General features: G+C 40.4%; 1 protein-coding gene across 2 annotated transcripts; it reads right to left on the bottom strand.

Moving 5' to 3' along the window:
• Positions 1 to 4922: 4922 nt before the first annotated feature.
• EIF4E1B (eukaryotic translation initiation factor 4E family member 1B) lies at positions 4923 to 9900 on the bottom strand. Of its 2 annotated transcripts, XM_074292199.1 has the most exons (7): positions 9840 to 9900; positions 9575 to 9675; positions 9120 to 9215; positions 6641 to 6704; positions 5905 to 6018; positions 5281 to 5420; positions 4923 to 5113 (listed from the first exon to the last, which is right to left on the bottom strand). In XM_074292199.1, the coding sequence occupies exons 1-7, from the start codon at positions 9858 to 9860 to the stop codon at positions 4999 to 5001; spliced, it is 651 nt and encodes a 216-aa protein (XP_074148300.1). In that variant the 5' UTR covers positions 9861 to 9900; the 3' UTR covers positions 4923 to 4998. The 2 variants fall into 2 exon arrangements, with proteins under 2 accessions (XP_074148300.1, XP_074148299.1); XM_074292198.1 differs by lacking the exon at positions 9840 to 9900 and having other exon boundaries at positions 9575 to 9827.
• Positions 9901 to 20109: the final 10209 nt, after the last annotated feature.

The raw sequence follows: 20109 nt of genomic DNA, 5'->3' as shown, positions 1-20109 counted from the left end.
CCCCAGCATGTGGGCATTTAATAAACGACTGATGGGATTCAATGTATTTATCCCCCAGTTGGTCGGTGCCACTTTGAAACTCATCAAAGTAAGGATGAAAAGCAAAATGAATCTGGAGTGTTAGTTACTTCTCTTTTAAAATTGAAGATAATTAGGCCTGTATCCCAAAAAGATTTTAAATGAGGGAAAGGGACCGGTATGTGCAAGAATGTTTGTGGCAGACCTCTTTGTAATAGCAAGAAACTGGAAACTGAGTGGATGCTCATCAGTGGGGAAATGGCTGAATAAGTTATGGTAATCAAATGTTATGGAATATTATTGTTCTGTAAGAAATGACCAGCAGGATGAATACAGAGAGGCCTGGAGAGACTTACATGGACTGATGCTGAGTGAAGTGAGCAGAACCAAGAGATCATTGCACACAACAACATCAATATTATACAATAATCAATTCTGATGAAGGTGACTGTTTCCAACAATGACATAATTGAAGCCAGTTCCAATGGTCTTGTGACAAAGAGAGACATCTACACCCAGGGAGAGGACTGTAGGAACTGACTGTGGATCACAACATAACATTCTCACTCTTTTTGTTGTTGTTCGCTTGCATTTTATTTTCTTACTTATTTGCCTTCTTTTTTTTGACCTGATTTATCTTGTGCAGCAAGAGAATTGTATAAATATGTTTATACATATTGGATTTAACATGTATTTTAGCATGTTTAACATATATTGAATTGCTTGCCATCTAGGGGAGGGAGTGGGAGGAAGAAGGAGAAAAGCTGAAACACAAGGCTATGCAAGAGTCAATGTCAAATTATCCATGCATATGTTTTAAAAATAAAAAAGCTTTATTAAAAAAAAAACTGAAGATAAAAAGTTTTTTATTTTCACTCCCTTTCTCCACTTCCACATCCATGCCTTAGGACAATCCTTCCTCACTTCTTCCTAATTATTTTCTCCTCCCCAAAATCCACACAGTGGGTCACCTTCCTGGATCTTTATAATAGTGTCACTTCCTTGTTCAGAAACTTTCAATCCCTCCCCTTCCTACAAAGTTCCCAAGTTAAAAAGACAGAGTTCCTTGAACACAGAAAACTTGTTTATTAAATTAAATAGGTCTGGCATCCCCTCTGTTATCTGGGAAGAAGCTTCTAAAATGTTCAGGTCCCACCAGACCTAAAAAAGAAAGGAAAAAAATATCCCTCTTCCCAATCTAGCTACTATTCCAAATCTTTTATTCTCTTATTCACTGATATTCACTAATAAAATTGTTGAATAACTTATCTACACTACTTCCTTCCACCCACCTACCTATACTCTCAGTCTTGCAGTATTAAAAAACCTCAGTGACTTCAGAAGTTGCCCATCAACTGTTACAGATGATCTGGGGCTCAATATATCCATACTTTTGACATCACTGGTCCCTCCTACCCCAGCATTCTTCCCCACCTCAGTTTCAGAGATTATATGTTTTATTATTCCTCCCAGGCCTTTATCTGTTGTGACCTCTAGCTGAGCCCTCTTCTTAATGTATTCCTTTCCCAGTCCCTCGGCAATTACATTCACTCCCCTCTATGCAGATGATTCCCAGCCCAACTAGCCTCAGCCCCATATCTCCAAAGATAACCTTCATTCATCCAGTCTCTCAAGTTCCTAAACCTGAGGCTATCTTTCATGTTTCCCTCTCTTTCACATCCAGTTACTAAATTGTGTTGATTTCTCATCTGAAACATGTCAGATAAAGCCATTCATTCCAGTGGGTCATAACTGCTGTCACACAAGAGTACAGGCCCTCATAGCTAAACACGAAGAGAGGCCTTGAGCCTAGAAAATATTGTACAGATGGGAAAATCAGATAACTAGAGCTTAATAATAATATTTTATATTATTGTTATATTTTGTATTATATTCATATTATTATGTTATAGCTAATATTTTCATTGTACTTTAAGGTTTGTAATGTGCTTTACAAATATTATACTTTATCCTCCCAACAAATCCAGGAGGTGGTACTCTTATCTCTATTTTATAGATGAGTAACTAAAGCTTAGAAAAGTTACATAATTTGCCCAAAATTATACTGCTAATAAGTTTCTGAGGCAGGTTTGACCTTCCCTCTTTCCAATACTAAATCTGGCACTGTGATAAATACATTTCACAGTAATGTTGGACAGAAACTCGTTCGATAATCCTACAAAGGAGTCAAAGAAAAAAGTTCAACAGAAATATTACTGCCTTCAAGTTTGCTCAAATGTTCAAGCCATCCCTACTCAGGAGGTAAGCACAAAGGAAGATTACAGCCAGAAGGAACTGGAGAATTCCTTAGACATCAACCAGTCTCCTATAATGAATCCCCTCTAGGTATCCGAGATGTCATCCCAGGAAAATGAGCTGAGGCAACTGGAGGGTAGCAGATTAAAACAAATAGTTTGCCAGTAAGGAGCTTATATTAAATCAGTGTACAACCTCAGGACAAGTGACATTTTCCCCTTTCTGGGAAAGATCATAGGACAATAGATTTAGAGCTGAAAAGAATATCAGAAGAATATCAATTCTCCTGTTTTACAAATGAGGACACTGAAACACATTTCTTAAATGATTTGTTTAATTCATACATCTAGTCTATTGGGTGGAATTTGAGCCCTACTTGTCCTAGCTAAGTCTATAATATCCCTGGCAACCTTAATTGTTTACATTTTAATTTATTTTTGCTTTTTCGCTTGGCGAATAGGGTTAACTAAATTGACTGAAGCTGCTCTGAGGCCTCTAAACCTTTTGCTTCGAGCGACCAGACAATGTCCCTCCCAGCCTCAGCTTAGTTTGTGGATCTTGCCAACTCTTCCCTCCAGAGACTCCCAAGCTTTCTTTACAGTCTTTGGCTTATTATGCAAAACAACCTACGCAGTGAGATCCCTAATCTTTCCACAGACAACCTAGTCATTCTCTTTGCCTTGGGGCTCTATATAAACCCTGTTCCTGGCCCCTCCTGGGATATCCCAGCCCTTGCTCTGCTGCACCACAAGCTGTGACTCTTCTATCCAGATTAAAGACCCCCATTTTGTTGTGTTGACTGTTTTCATTTAAAATTCACGATGACACACTAGATCTGTGATTTAGTCTGTAGGGGATTGTCTTAAGAGAATCGCCTGAGGGTACTGCCCCAGGATCACACAGCCAGTTTTAGTGAGATGACCTAAATGATGATAATAGCTAATATTCACATTATGCCTACTATGTGCTTTGCAAACCTTAACTCAGTCTCTCTTAACAACCCAGGGATTTAGGTGCTAGTATATCCTTTTTACAATTGGTTTTTGTGGTTGGTTATCCTTTTCCGAAGAAGACCATGACATCAAGTAAATGATGCCATGACATGCAAGTCAATTGAATTTAAATAAGGGAGGTCTGGGCAGGGTCACCAGCCTCACTTTCCTTTCCAGGGCCATCTGGGTCCAGGGGCCAGATATGGATCAAGAGGAAAATGAAACTAACACAGAGGTCAAATGATTTGTCCAGAGTTGCCCTCAGTCTGGATTTAAATTCAAGTCTTCTGGCTCTAGGCCCAAAGTTCTGTTTCCTGTGTGCCCAGCTGCTTCTTCTTGATGTTTAGGCCAGCTTTCTCTTCTCTACCCCAGTCAGCCTCTCCTTTAAGTCTTTTAAGCTCACGAATCTCAAAGCCAAACACCTTCTGACATTTTTTTAAAAGAAGATAAAAATTTAACTAGCTTTAGCTGATGATGGCTGGAGATAATTGCAGAGTGGCTAGCAACTCTACATAACAGAGAAATACACATACATATATACACACACATATGACATATACCCATTTGGTATACATGCACATACATATATGCACATCATGCATGTGGGTATGTATGTATAAATGCACAATACACCCAAGAGTACAGTGTGTGTGTGTGTGTGTGTGTGTGTGTATGTATCAGCTAGGTAGTACATTGTATAGATCATCAGGTCTGGAGTTAAGAAGACCAGAGTTTAAATTTAGCCTCAAATATTTACTAGCCACAAGGGTTAGTGAGAGTAACTCTGGTTTAGTCTTTCAACCTGTTTGCCACAGTTTACTCAAGTGTAAAATTGAGATAACATTCATGTTGCAGTATTGTTGTGGTTTAAATGGAATAATTGTAATGAAAAGACTCCCCTCGCCTCCTATCAGTTTTTGTACTTCTCTGGAGCTATCATTCATGCCTTCCTCTCTTCCCTAGGAAACTCACCATTGGAATTGTCACCATGCTACAAGATCGAATCTGCCTAGTATTTATATCCCTCTGATCAGACCCTCAGTAAGAGCAGGACTGGGGCTCCAGGAGCTCAACCCAATTTTTCTTCTCATTTCCCACTAACTACACTGCTTCTGGACTTCTCTTGAACTCTTTAGTAGGTCACCCTCCAATTTCAGTTTCCTTTTGGGTATAGTCTTTCCCCATTAGATTCTAAGTTCCTTGAAGACTGGAACTGTCTGTTTATTTGTATCCCCAGCACTTAAGTGCATCATAAATGTTAATTATTATTATCTATAAGGTTTTACATGCTTTAAGATAGGTTCCTTTTAGTGCCTAACTGTTGAGACAGATAACCAATTTTCTTATTTAATAGGGACAGGTTGGGATGGGAGGAGGAAAAGGGGAGAAAATGTCTCATGGAGTCACCCAAGATCAGGGCTGTTTTGGATAGGGGCATTTTCCCCTATTGTTAGGCCCATCATTTGAGATAGAAAAAGCACAACCCTGCAGGTTCCATTGGTTTGACTTCTGTGGTTACTTATTAAAAAGGAGTAAGAGAATAGTTGCCCTAAACTCACATTACATAAGTTTTTACATTTGTTCCACAATTATCCCCTTTGATACTTCATTAGAAGTATTAAGTCTGAACTGCTCAATAAACAGGTTCACTCCTAGTGATTTGTATTTGTTTTTATTTTCAGGTAAAATGAGAGATCCTGAGTTGGAAAGAACTGGTATATGTGCCAAGACCTCAAACAACAAATTTGTTCTTGGTGAAAGAGTTGCTCTTGGTGGCTGTATCTGCATGGGCCTGGTAGCCAATAACAACCTTCGGGGAGAGCCCCAACCTCTCCTTGTAGACACGTCTGGGGGTATAGGAAATACTAAGTTTTCCACCCATGCATTCCCAGTATCTTCCTCCCTCCAGGCTCATCATTTTCTGTTCCTCTCTTCACTTCCCAAGGCTATAAATTCCACATGGAAAGCCTTTGCATTTCCCTCTCCCCTCTCCCCTCCCCCCCAACATATTTACCCAATAAAGGTGACAGCTGGCTGGTTCTCAGCCTCACTGGTCCAGATGGCTATCTTATCCCCCTTGGTGCGAAGATTGACCACAGCCCCACACACCTCCTCACTGTATTCCTCAAAGGCCTCTCCAATCAGGCAAAGAAGCTGGCCCCAGAAAAATAAAATGATATATTTAGCCCTGATGGCCAACCCTGGGCCTAACATCCTTCTCTGAAGTTAGACCCTAGATCTGCCCCCTCCTAAAAGCTATGGATAGCTAGGAGAATCCCCTTCCCAGCTCCTGGTGAGAAGTAGAGTGATTAGTGATTGATCTAGTCTTCTCATTTTACAAAAGAGAACGGACAGAGAAGGAAAGGAAAGAATGGGTTTTAGAGTCACATAAACAGTGACTTTTTTAAAGTAAGTCACTTTTTTTTTTTTTTTGAGTGATTTGCAGTTTCAGATTAGAGTTCTAATTTCAAATAAAAAATTTTCCAGGTTAGGCTGGGCCACAGGGAAAGTCCCATCTCATATCCTCATTTTCAGGAGTAGCTGGATGAATATGTGTATAACTTTGTTGGGGTGGATACAGAGGTATCTATAAGGGATCCCTTCTTTCCCTCCCCTACTCCCTCAATCCCATACTGACTGTCTCTAGCCAGAGCCGGTCGAGGTTACTTTGGCGCTGTTGCTTGGCCAGGCTGACCAACCATCGGCCACCATGCTTATTCTTGCTATCTTCCCACATAGGCTCAATGCCATCCTGGAGGAGAAAGAAGAGGGGTTAGCACAGAGGGTGGGAAGGGAAGAAAACATTTAGTTCATCTCCATCTGTGCTAATAGCATTCTACTTTCTGTTAGAAGTCAGAGACCCCTGCTGCCACTCAGCTCCTCAAAATAGAGAAGACTTCCTCCTCACCTAAGAAAGCAAAATTTGTGCCCCATCCCAGACTTGGTACTCTCCAGCAGGGAAAAAGCTGAAAGGAATAACGTCTCTCTAGGGCCAATGTGACAAACTATCCCAAGAATATCTCTCTCTCTACCCCCAGCTACCCCAGCCCTGTCCCTAGGGAAGCTAGACTTAGCTAAGCTTTGACATCCAGCTTTATAGGATTTAAAACTAAGGGGAATCTTTAAAATCTAATTTAGCCTCCTTATTTCATAGGCGAGGAAACAGACCCAGGAAGGGGGAGAAATTCACTCATGTTCACACAGAAAGTTAATTCTAACTTGGGTTTTCCACAATCAAGTGGATCATTCATCCTTCCTACTCCACCACAATGTATCCAGGTGATGCTAATTCTACCAGGTAATGTTTCTTCCCCCCTCCCTCCCCAATCTCCCTCAGGTGGAAGGCTCAGTGGGGATTGGATAGAGAATATTACCTTGAAAAGGGCATAGTCACAGCCGGAGGTCAGTTTGCTGGCCACTTGGATGTGGCTGTAAATCCTGGGAAAATAAACCTTATCATTTTAGACCTAGAAGAGATCTTAGGAACCATAGAGCCCAACTCCCTCATTTTATGGGAATGAAACCAAACCCTAGAGAGACACCATAATATCCCATTACTATATAAAAAACTGTTTTGTATGTTAACCCAAAAGGCCTAGAAGAAGATCAAGTCCCAGGACAGAACCACAAGTACCAGATGAGTGGGTAGAACTCTAAGGACTGAAGCCTAAAAGGGAAAAGCTAGAAAGGAGCACCTTGGAGTCTCTATTTTTGAGGCCTCCAACCCATTTTTACAGCTATAACTTAAGTTATACAGAAAATGCCTCATGGACACTTCAGAATTCTAGTTCTAGCTACAAGGTAGCCTTGAAAAGATTTTACTTTTTAGTACGATATGGCCCATAGTCTCTCCAGGTGTCCCACCATGATATCTGCAAAGAAGCAGGATATCATGCCATCCACTAAAAAAAGAGTGGGTTTCTGGCTCTCTTCCTTCAATTTTCTCACAAGTGGTCACTAGACTTTCTGGTCAGACAGAAGGAGTATCACTTCTTTCCCATCTCCAGGTTGCTCCTATGTAGAGCATGAACTCAATTAGTTGAGATTATACCTAGACCACTTGGCTAATTTTTTCTGCTTTGATTTTCTCTTCTGAATATTTTCAACTGAGCAATCAAACTAGAGGAATATATGTCCAGTCTTGGAGAACTTGCAAGTTTGAGAGATGTGAAGGTCCTGGGTCTGATAAGTGAACAAGGCTGCATTTCTTCATTGACGTCATTTATTACTCTTCAGTGTTAGATGTATAGGCTTGTCCAGGCTCAAAAACCACTTCTGGGCCAACAGAGGCTGGTGTATTGCTCCCTTTCATTTCCATTAAGGGACCCATCTGTCCTGAGCCTACAAAGGCAAAGAATGCCAGCAAATGCCATGCAACCCACATAACATATTTACCAATGTCACACAGGGGAGAAAAAAGCAACAGAACCAAAAATTATACTCAGACACTAACTCTAAATCCAGCCAGTTTTCCCCCCCAGGCCACAAGGAAAATCTGGGACCAGACAAGACTAGAAGGAACTTTTTTCTTCAGGAACCAAAAGGGATCTTTTTATTTACACTTTAAACCAAATTCTAAAGATGTGAATATTTTCTTCACTGCTGTTCTGGGAGGGACAGAAGAAATTGATGTTGTCCCCATTTTACAGATTGGTTCAAATTGACTCACCATGTCACAATTGTTTAAGTTGTTTTGGTTGCATCCAACCCTCCATGACCTTATTTGGGGGTTTCCTTGCAAAGATACTGTAATTGTTTGCCATTTCCTTTTGAAGCTCATTTGACAAGAAATTGAGGCAAACAGGGTCAAGTCACACAAAAATTAGTGTCTAAGGTAAATTTGAACTCAGGAAGATGATTGAGTCTTTTTGCTTCCAAGCTCATTGCTTTGTGCACTATGGTGCAAATTAGTTGCCCTCTGTCCCTATAGGCAGATCACATTACCTATGCTAACCATGGTTAACTGATTTAGTTAAGTTTGTAGATATGGAAGTTGGAACCTTAAACCTTCTGATCTTTTGACTCTAAAAACAGCATCTTCTTTTTGCTTTCCCATACTACCTCCCATCATTGATGAACAGACTCAGCAAAGACATGATAGCTGTCTTCAAGGATTTGAAGAGCTGTCTAGTAAAAAGAAGGATTAAACTAGCTCTGCTTGGCCCTAGAGGACTGAATAAGAAGCAATGAGATAGGAACTATATTTTGCTTGGATGTTAGAGAAAACTTCCTAATAATCAGAGTTGTCCCAAAATAGAGATGTGATTGATGCTTCAGGAGGGAACTCTCAGTGGAAATCTTTAAGAAGATTGATGGAAGACCACTTAGGGATGTTGTAGGAAGGATTCCTGTTCAAGTACAAAATGATCACATTAGCAACAAGGGCCCTTCTTTGTTTTAGGCCCATATAAGCCAAGAGTAGCCTAAGTCTTAATATTGAAAACCCCATACTCCTGCTTAATGGTCCTAGGGTCAGGCTAGTCAATCAGACACTTATGTAAATAAACCACATTCAAATGGCAGATTGTGTTGTCCTTTTGAGTAGGATCTTTATGAAGGGACTGGTCACAGGGAGAATTGACAGATGTTCTATCAGAAAAATATAGGATCCTCCTCACAAAAGGCAATCCCAGTGGAGGGGAGAAAAGATTATTTTTTAGGTGAGAGAAAGAGTCAGATAAAGCTATCGTTCCTTCACTGGTAGAATTTGGCAACTGAATATGGCTTGACCAGTCAACAGGGAGCTAATGAAAATTTTTTTAGTAGAAATGTGTATTTCTTCCCCACCACCCAACCCCCTCTTCCCTCCCTGGGTCCAGCTGAAAATCCTTCCACCAAATCCCAGATACTCACGACCAGAAGTCCTCCACAGTATCAAATTCGGTGACCAGATGAAGGTTGTCCCGCCAACTCCTGTTTCTATCATTCTTGAAGAACCATAACGCCCACCTGAAGAGGGAGGAGAAGGGGAAAGAGACAAAGCAAAATAGTGAAACTCAGTCAAATAGTACTGAAAAAATATGATAGGAAAAGTTTGTATCAGGCTTTTGGTGTCCAGAGTCCTGGCTCTGCTACTGATGCAATATGTGCCCAGGCAAATAATTTTAATTCTCAAGGGTCTCTTTTGTAAAATAGGTTTCCTCTTCTGTAAAATAAAAGGATTGGGCTGGATGATTCAGTAGACTAAGCCCCTTCTAGCTCTAAATCTTAGGAACCAAGCCCTGAAGCAGAAGTAACAAAGGAAGGAGGGCAGGAAGGGAAGAAAAGAGCCTTACTATTAAACTGAAGGGGGTGCTATGGGGCAGTACCTGTTCTCCAGAGGATGCTTCTCTAGCCTGTCCACAAAAGACAACTTCCTCTCCCTTGGGGATTCCTCCAGCATTTGGGCTTCAGTCTGCAAATCCTGCACCTGGCCAGAAGAGGGAGAGAAGATAGGGAATGGGGGATTAAGATCCATGAAGGGCTATCTTCTAGTCCCCCTCAACATCAAGCCACGGCCAAGCCCGTGGTAGGAGTTAAAACAAGGTGGAAGTATTGAAACACAGAGAAAGGCGGGGGAGGTATCAGACTCACAGTTGGAGCAGCTGTAGCCATGCTTAGCCTCAGCCCTCAGCCCAGGGGACTCCTTTTATCCTCTGACCACAAAGGAGGGCATGGTTCTTAAAGGAACAGTCACCATCTCCTAGCTGCCTCACCTCCAAAGTTGAGGTAGTATGTTTCAGGTTGAATTAACTCCCTAGTTTTGTCTTCCATTCCTCTTCCCACCCCTGAGCACCTAAAGGGTCTCAAGGGTGAGCTTAGCCTGGTAGGAGCTGGAATAATCTATATTTAATCAAGTCAAGTCACTTCTCTACTGAGAAAATTTTCATTAGCTCCCCATTGACTAAGTCATTTTCTTGATATTCAAGGCTCTGTCAGCCAACTGGCACAGGTGTATTATTTCACACTAATATAATGTTATTCCTTTTCTATGCATTTTATATTCCAGTCAAATTGGACTGCCCTATCCCATCGATCTTCAACACATGCAGGGACTTATTGCCTTCCTGCAACCTCTTTACCTTTTGAATTCCTACCCATGTTTTAAAGCTTAATCAAATATCTTCTTTAATTCTTCTTTAATGTCCTGCATTCCCTTGAAAAAACCTGTCCCCTCAGACATCACATAATAGTAAGGATAGGAACTACAACTGTGATTTCATTAATATGGGGAGTTCTCAGAGAGGGAAACTTCCTCTACCAATCCACGATGACACCTTCTCTTGTTTGTACTTATTTATTTGTTGTCATTCCCATTAAATTGTGAGCTCTGTGACTGCAGAGGCTATGTCTTTGTATTTGTAGTGCTATTTACGGTGCCTAGCACATAGTAGAGACTTAATAAACATTAATTAATTGATTCTTGACTACTTAATAGCCTTAGAGTCACAAAGCCAGTAGGTATTAGAGCTAGGACTTGAACCCGGCTCTTCTTAGCTCCAGGCCAGCTCTCTATCCATTGTGCCAGATAAAGTTTACATAGTATAGTAAAAGGAATGCTGGATTTAGAGTCCAATGAGCTGGATTAAAATTTTGTCTCTACCATTGACTAGTATTTGACCTTGGATAGTCACTCTATTTCCCCGAGCCTTGATTTCCTCCTATGAAAGAAAGGGTAGTAAATGGCTTCTAAAGTTCCTTCCTGTTCTAAATTTGTGGTCCTCTCATATAGCACTTCCTTCTGTATTTCTCTTATGCACATATCATATAATATTGAGCATAGGTGTTATCTATGTCTCATCGTTCTGTGAGTTTACCTGCCTGTATATTTCCCCCAGTATTCTGAATACAAGAAGCAAGTGACCCAAAGGGAAAAGGGTAATGTGGGGTAATCAAAAGAGCCCTGGCTTTAAAGTCAGAGGACCTGGGTGTGAATCCTGGCCCTGCCACTGATTTGCTATGTTATTTTGGGTAAATAATATAACCTCAGTTTCGTCATCTATAAAATGAGGAGCTTGAACTAGATGGACTCAATTCCTTCCAGTTCTGGATCAATGATCCTATATGATGTATTCATATATGTACTCATAAATACTTATATATATATTTTATATGATGAGATACTTTGTGAGTCCTAGAATCTGGCCCATTTATTGTCAGTTTACCATAGGGACCTAGGAACCTAACTGTAACATGCCCTCCTAGCAGTTACTATATTACCAGTCTGTCCTAGGCCCAACAGAGTACCTTTGACCACTGATTTTTGCAGTGTCAACTCTACCCGGCTCGCCTCCTCTGAGGCCTTCAAAGATCTCTGGCCATGATTTCTTAAATCTATAGTTTAATAACCAGTAGCGCACTCAAGAACAGCCACATGTAATCTTAAAAGCCTTTATTATACCTACTCACATAATGCCCTGACTTGATGCCCTGACTTGTTGGTTCCCTAGTGAACACCTGGTCTGAAATCCCACGTGTTCACTACCAAACTCCTTATCTCTCTGGGCTATCCATCAGCTTGGCTTGGCCGCCCCAGGTTAGGGAGCCAGGTTAAAGAGATTGACTTGCTGTCTGCAGTGGGCTTATAAAGGGCCTGTGAGGTCACACACACAGCCTACCAACGAGAGAATCACCCATTACGAAGCTATCTCAATATGGACAGGATCCCACCCACAGGGCAGAGATTACTTCTGGGCCACTCAATCTCCTGTTGCGCTGTGCCTGCCCATTTAAAGGGCCCTTACACCTGACTGTCCTGCCTTATTATCTATAATCTATTCAATAATGCTATTGCTTCGGCAAAAGACATGTCTATGGACTACTCTATATATCAACTCAACCTCTCATGATTCCCTAATCAAAAATGTTCTAGTTCAGTACTGAAGATCTTAAGACAAGATTTGTTTACTCTTCATTTTCTAATAGGACCAATAAGCTCATGGGGGACGCCTTGACTTGTACATGAATTAAATTTAAATGAGGCAGGGTTGCACAAAGTGGTAAGCCTCATTCTCTTTCAGAGTCATCAAAGTCCAATAGCAAGACAGAAGTCACAACTATGATTGGCAAGGATACACGGAAAGACTGGCATCCTGGATATCTGGTCAAGCTCTAGGCACTCCATAGTGCCTCCCCCAGTCACCTTCATGGTCAGAGGAACATGTCCTCATCCACCTATTCCAGAGGGAAGTCTTCACAAGCTTGGAGTAAACATCCCTCTACCTCACCAACATTTTTGAGACCTGTTGGCGTGGTCCTTATGCATGCTACTGCTTCTTGGAACCACAGGTAAGAGTTGGGTGGCAGGTAGACACCAAAGATAAATGAACAGCCTTAAAAGGAGCTTGCCAGCCCCCTTCACATCTCCCGAACTCCCCTACACCACAAGGCAATATTTAGTTGTTGATTGGATATGTTGGGTAAAGAAAAGTGTGGAGAGATGGCTAGGTGGCGCAGTGGATAGAGCACCAGCCCTGAAGTCAGGAGGACCTGAGTTCAAATGTGAACTCAGGCACTTAACACTTCCTAGCTGTGTGACCCTGGCAAGTCACTTAACCCCAATTGCCTCAGCAAAAAGGAAAGAAAATAAAAGTATGGAATTGAAAATTATGAAGTTAAAAACCTCAGCCATTGGAAGAATGGCAATGTCTTTGGCAGAAATAGGAAAATTCCATGGGAGGGGAATGGGGCTCAAGGAAAAAGATAATGAATGATTTCTGGTTTGGTGGAGAACAGTTAGAGAGAGTGGGGCTGATGGCTTTGTCGGCAAAGAATAGCTTGAGGTCACCAAAAGGACCATGCACTTTCCCAGGGAGAATCAAAGCCATTCTTCAAGGGTTTGAGAAATGAATAGATGCTAAGAAAACACAGTCAGTGAGTGTAGATGATTTGGGGAATTTGACAATGAAAGAGAGAAATAAAGCATTAGCTTAAGGGGATGGTATGATCAAGTGAAGATTATTTTTAGTATAAAAGGCACAGAGGCACATAGACATAAAGGAACAAATGCTTTATTTTGGTATTTAAACTAGTCAGAATGCAATGCATATTCTTGCCACCAGGTGGCAATTCAATCTCATGCAGTTCTGGCCCTCCTTCATTGTGCAGGGCCCAGGATACTCTAGGTTCTGGTTTTCAGCCATCTGCTGGGTGAAACTCAACATACATGGGTGGGCCCAGCTTGGTCCCTGCCTTTCCCCAGTTTTACCCTTTTCAGGAAAACCCTGCGTTGAAATTCTATCTTGTTATGGCCCCCATAACTACCCTACCAGTATTATAGTAATTATTTAAGTAGTCAGTAAGATAACAATAAATAGGAAATAGGAGCTAAAGGTTCAAGGAGAAACATAAAAGCCTTTTGCTAAATTTGTTTCCTAAATTAATTATAGCCACATACAGAGACTAAGTGCTAAATTGAGATAAGCCAGTTAGATCCCAACAAAATGGCACTTGGCCTGCAAGCTGCAGATAAGCACTAAACACATAGTAAAACTAGAAAAAAATTACTTTAATAAGACTTAGTCCATTTCTTCCTCCACTAGACCCTTAAAGAATAATATCTCCAAATTTTCCTCCTTGAGCATTATCAACCATCTGTCCATGCTGTCTGTCTAAGTGCTCCCAAGTTTTATAAGTGAATCTACAAGTCACTTAAGCCTGTTTGCCTCAGTCTCCTCATCTGTCAAATGATCTGGAGAAGGAAATGGCAAATTACTCCAGTATCTTTGCCAAGAAAACCCCATATGGGGTCACAAAGAGTCAAACACGACGAAAAATGATTCAATAACAACAACAAATGTACCCTTCTTCTTTCCCTGTTTCGTTCCCTACTTAGCTGTCTCTCTGTTCTACCCTATTTACAGAACTGTCCTTGAATCTTCTGCCTTTGTACTCCATGCCTTATTAAAGTGTGACTGTTGCATTATTCCCCACTTGCTGCCAGTATGATCTTTCCTGACATCCAAAGAACAAGATTTGCTTGCTCTGATCCAACTAAGACCTCTTTGTATGCTTTTTTCCTGAAAGCATAAACCAGACAGCCAGGCTAGGACTTAATTTGTCAGCAACCAGACATCATATATCTCATAGGAACTCAGAATCTCCCATGGGGAAGCTTGCTACTATGAACCTACCAATAGAAAGCAAGGACTGATGCATTGGGGATCTACCTTCCTGATTGGGCTTAATAAAACAACCCCAAGTTCCTATCTTTTCTGATAGCATGATGAATTATTATTAATAGTTCATTTCTTTTTCTCAGCAAATAAAGGGCCAGACTCAGAGATCTGGTTTCAAGTTCTAGTGCCTAGGTGATGTGGGGCATGTTCATTTAACCTCAGTGCTCCAGACAATTGTCTAGCTTCAGAGAAGATATAGATCTGTATAGGTAGAGAGAATTTCCTCATTCTATGTACATTAAATTCCTCTTATGTACATTAAATGAAAGATTCTAACAACAACAACAAAAAAAACATAACCTACTAAATATTTATAGCCCCTATTTTTTTAACCCACATATTTCCATATTAGTCATGTTATTCAAGAAAACCACAAGAAAGAAAAAGGTGAAAATACTATGCTTCAATTCACATTCAGAATTCCTGCCACCTCTCTGGATGTGGATGGCATTTTCCAAGTCTATTGGAATCGTCTTGGATCACTGTATTTCTGAGAACTAATAATCACATATTCTTGCTGTTATTATGTACAATGTTCTCCTGGTTTTACTCATTTCACTCAGCATCAGTTCATGTAAGTTTTCCCAGGCTTTTCTGAAATCAGTCAGCTCAACATTTCTTATAGAATAATAACATTTCATTACATTAATATACCATGACTTATTCAGTCATTCCCCAACTAATGGACATCCACTCAGTTTCTACTTCCTTTCTACTACAAAAAGGCTGCTACCAATATTTTTGTACATGTAGGTCTTTTTCTGTTTTTTTTTTATGGTCTCTTTGAGATACAGACCCAGTAAAGACACTGCTGAATCAAAGAGCATGCACAATTTTATAACCTTTGGAGATAATTCCAATCTAATCCCTATTCCCAAAGGATCATAATCTTTTTTGACTTGGGTAACCTTAAAAAAAATTATTCACACATATATTATGGGTGTATATAAAAGAAAGTATATTTGCTAAAGTAGAATCAAAGTTAAACAAAGTGCTATTTCTAAAGAAGCTCTGAAGCAGCAGTGACCCTCTCTTCATGTGGCATGTTTTATTGATCTCCTAGGAAAAGGGGAAATATCATATCCAGAAACATTGATAGAGTCCCAGGAGAAGAAGGAATCACTTCACTACCAGTGACTTTTATAGATCTACCCTCAGATTTTAGTTGCTCCCATGGAGAGATGCCATCAGATACCTTAGCCACTTGCCCCCAAGGAACTTGGGCAGGCCTTTTCTCTGTATCATCTCACAAAGTATTGTAACTACTACCCAAGGAACACCAGTCTTTTCATCTTCTGGAGTCATAGGTAGTCAGCACTAAAGTTTAACTACCAACTCAAACCCATGGAGGATCAAGGGAGCAAGTTCCAGAGAAATAGTCAGACAGACAAACAGAGACAAAAACTGCATAAAGCCCTGCCTCTGTCCTTTTTAAAAAAATCCTTCTGTCACAGTACATCTTGTGCTAGCTCTCTCTCTAGTGTACTGTCACTCCCTGAGGCCATAGAGCCCCACACTTCCCATCTCTTTGACACCTTTTGCAGCCAGTGCAGGGGGAGCATGTATTGGCTGCATTGCAAAAAGCTGTTGCAAAGAGTGTTACATTAGGCCTGAGCATGTTCTTAGGCAACGGGGAGGGAACCAATAGAGAGGGAAAGGTTAAAGATGAGGGAAAAAATAGGTGAGGGGAGATGGCTCAGTAGAAGACTTGGCTTTGGCTGGGAGAATGGATGCTTCTTCCTCAGAAATAAGAACAAAGGAGCAGAGGATAGGAGAAGACGAGGAGGGGGTTTGAGGTATAAATTAGGGGAGCTGACAGAACTCACAACAAATGACCTTGATTCTCCTGGAAGAGTAGTAATCAAGGTTATCTGCTGAAAGAGAAGGGGTTGAGATTTAAGGAGAAGCTTCCTTAGTGTAATAAAAAGTCTTTCAAGAAAGAATGAAAATATTGCCATATAGTAGTGAAATGTCATTTTTATGTGTAACTGGGAAAAATAAAAATAGATTTTAAAAAAGAGAAAAAATAGTCTTCTGACCAATAGTCGCATTGCTACTAGTCTTTCCCCTCTCTAATCTACCCTCCAGAGGTCCCAAGATCATCTTTCTATGGTATACTTTTAGTAATGTTAAGGTCCTTTGAACTTTTTAAGTTGCCATATTTTCCAGAAATACTGGACCCAGAGTATGCAGAAGGCCCTGAATGTGTCATGGATAAACGGGCCTACTTAGTGCTCATCAAATCTGTTAGTCCATCTACCTTTGCATAAACTGTCTGTCACCCACATGGGATGACACTCTTCCTCCTACCTCCTACCACTAAGAATTCTTCCTTCTCTCAAGTCTCAACTCAGGCACTCCCTGCTTTAGAAAGCCTTCCTTGGATTATTAATTCTCTATCCTTCCTCTAATTATATTGCATTTGCTTATCTGTTTATATGTTATATTCCCTAATAGGATGTAACCTCCTGGAAGGGAAGAATGTTTTTCATTTTTGTCTTTGTATCACTACTGTTTAGCACCTTAAAAATATCTGTGGGGAGAGAAATAAAGAACTGTGATTTCTTAAGCGTAGAGAATTCTCATGTAAGAAATTCCCCCACCCCAGCGCATATCAGCAGCTGTCTGATTGTTGTTGTTCAGTCATTTTTTAGTTGGGTGACAAAGGTCTTCATGACCCCATTTAGGGTTTTCCTAGCAAAGATATTGAAATGATTTGCCATTTCCTTCTCCAGATGAAGAAACTGAGTCAAATGGGATTAAGTGACTTAACCCAAATCACACAGCTACTAAGTGTCTAAGGCCACATTTAAATTCAGGAAGATGAATCTTTCTAACTCCAGACTGTGCATGGAGTCCCTTAACCCTGTTCTGAAGTATAGAGTCTTATATAGCTGCCTGGAGTGTACTGAGAGAAAGACCTAGATCCAAATCCTGACTCAGATACTAGTTTCAACATTCAGCCTTGCAAAAGCTTGTGTTCCAATTTTTTTTTCTCCTTCCCTTCCCTCCCAACCCCTTTCCCTAGATAGCAAGTAATCCAATATATGTGAAACATGTTCAGCTCTTCTCTATATATTTCTACAATTATGCTGCACAAGAAAAAGCAGATCAAAAAGAGAAAAAATGGGAAAGAAAACAAAATGCAAGCAAATAATAACAAAAAAAGTGAAAATACTTTGTTGTGATCCACACTCAGTCCCCACAATCCTCTGAGTGCAGATGACTCTTTCAAATCATAAGACCTTTGGAACTGGCCTGAATTTCTTTGCCATTGAAAAGAGCCACATCCATGAGAATTGATCATTGCAATAATCATTTCTTAAGTACATATTATATGCCAGGCATTGTAGTAGCAATATAAAAAGAGGCCAAGTCCCTGACAAGGACTTCTCTTAGGAGGAAACAATATGCAAACAAATGAAAATCTACATATATATGTGATAAATGGCGATTAATGAACAGAGAGAAAGCAGTAGAATTAAAAAGGGTTGGCAAAGGCTTCCTGAAAAATATGGGATTTTAGTTAAGATTTTAAGGAAGCCAGGGAAGCCAGTTGGCAGAGATGAGGAGAGAGAGCATTCCAAGCATGGGAGACAGCCAGAGTGTCTTGCTCGTGGAATAGCGAGGAGGCCATTATCTTGGATTGAAAAATATTTGGCAGGGAGAAAGTCTACGAAGACTGGAAAGGAGCTGAGTTTTGAAGGAATTTGAACATTAGAAAATTTTGTATTTGATCCGGAAGACTATAGGGAGCTCCTGGAATTCATTGATACTATGGCATATTGTTTCTTAATAACTGGTGGTTGAATTTAATTGAATGGTAAAAATCTATCTGTATCTACTCTTATGAATGACTAGGGTAAAATAAAGACATAGGTTAAGGAGTTAAGGATATCAGAGATTTAAATCTTTGGTAACACAAATATTAAAGTCCCTAATTATAGAAAGCAATGATTAGGGTGAATGAATGAATAAAAAAAACATTTATCAAGTATTTACTATGTACCAATCTCTAGGCTTGTATACAAAGGACTCACAGAACTCATATTTCTACAGAAAAAGAAAACATATATAAGTTAATAGAGGCAGGAATGGCACAAATAAAAAGATAGCCAGGGTAGAGAGAAAAACTGAGTCCCTCCATGAATTCCTTGAGAAAATAAGAAGAGAGAAGCAAAATAATATAACAGAGTGAACTGGCTTGAGATTCAGGAACACCTGTATTCAATTCCAGCTTCTGAAACTACTAGCTGTGAGAAGCTGGTTAAATCACTTAACCATTCAGCATCCCCAGGCAACTATCTAAACATTTCGAGGAAGGCATAGATTTGAATTGGTAGAAAGTTTCCTATCTAAGAAGTTTAAAGAAATCACAAATCTGAAAACATTTCAGAGAGAAAGGCAAAGACAGAAGATAGGGAAAGAGACAGAGTAACAGAGAGGAAGGGAGAGGGCTAGCAAGGTTCTGCTCAGAGGTGAAAAATGTAGGAATCTTAAGGGAAGAGAAGGTAGGAAGCATGGATCCCTCTCCTACCCTATATCAACCCTTTTTTTCCCCCAGAGTTCAATCTAAGAAAGACAACACAGGGTGTGTCTGTGGCTTTATTCCTCCTAAATAAGCCGACGTGTATGCAGAAAGATGTGTATAAGCATAGGCAACGAGTTATAAAGACAAAAATCATGGGGGAGGTGGGGGGGTATTTGAGTAGTGCTCTTTATTAGGCCTTTATTAGGTTGTTTTTCAGAACTAGATGTTGACATGAATCAGTCTGAGAAGGTTATCTGGCATAGCAGAAGAAATTCTAGGTTCAATATACCAATATTACAAGGAACTTCTGATAGCCCAGCAAGGTATACTCAGTTTTATATCTGATTCCCAGGTCAATCCAACCTTTTTGTATAGTAAGGGAGCTTGAGCAAATTAAAGTGATTAATAAAGTCATTAACCATTCCATTTTCACACCTGATACATGGATATGAAGAAAGAGGCACTTTGAAGGATGCAAAGGATGAAGTATCTATTGGAAAGAAGCCAAGATTCCTGGAGCCCAAGAAAAAGCAAAGGAGTGGGGAAAATCATTATAAGATGAAAGAGAGCCTATTAATGATAAAGGGACTCCTGGGGGCAGTGGAAGGATGGGACAGAGGAGGAGAGGGTTTGGGGAAGGCTGAACACGGAAAGTGAGGGTTAGTATTAGGAAGGTGTTTTCAAGGAGCCTCAGAAAGATGGAACTAGGAGAAAGAAAATGTAAATATGCTAACAAAGGTAGAGTGGAGAGACACAAAGGGGTGGGGGTGGGGAAGTCAAGGTATTTGGCTGAACATAGAAAGTATCATAGAATCAGAGACTTAGAGCTGAGAGAGACCTTAGAGCTTATAGAATTCAACCTCTTGTTTTACAGATGAAGAAATAGACCCCAAGAGCTTAAGTGACTTGTCCAATGTCATCTAGCTAATATATATCTGAGAGAGGGGTTGAATCCAGATCTTCTTGATCCAGGTCCAGGACTCTCAGCCACTCCATTACCTACTGGTGCCTTCATGGGAAGATCAAAGGTAATGGCAGTGGAGAGAATGGCTAAGGAGGACGGGCCTGGAATAGGCTTCTTGCTCTCCTGTCCCTTTCTATCAAAATATTTGAGAGGGGCTGTTGAAGCAGGAGTAGAGGGATGGGGGCTCCTAGG

This window comes from Sminthopsis crassicaudata, chromosome 2 (assembly GCF_048593235.1).
Source record: "Sminthopsis crassicaudata isolate SCR6 chromosome 2, ASM4859323v1, whole genome shotgun sequence".
Taxonomy (NCBI): Eukaryota; Metazoa; Chordata; class Mammalia; order Dasyuromorphia; family Dasyuridae; genus Sminthopsis; species Sminthopsis crassicaudata.
This window is presented reverse-complemented; position numbering and strand designations above follow the sequence as displayed.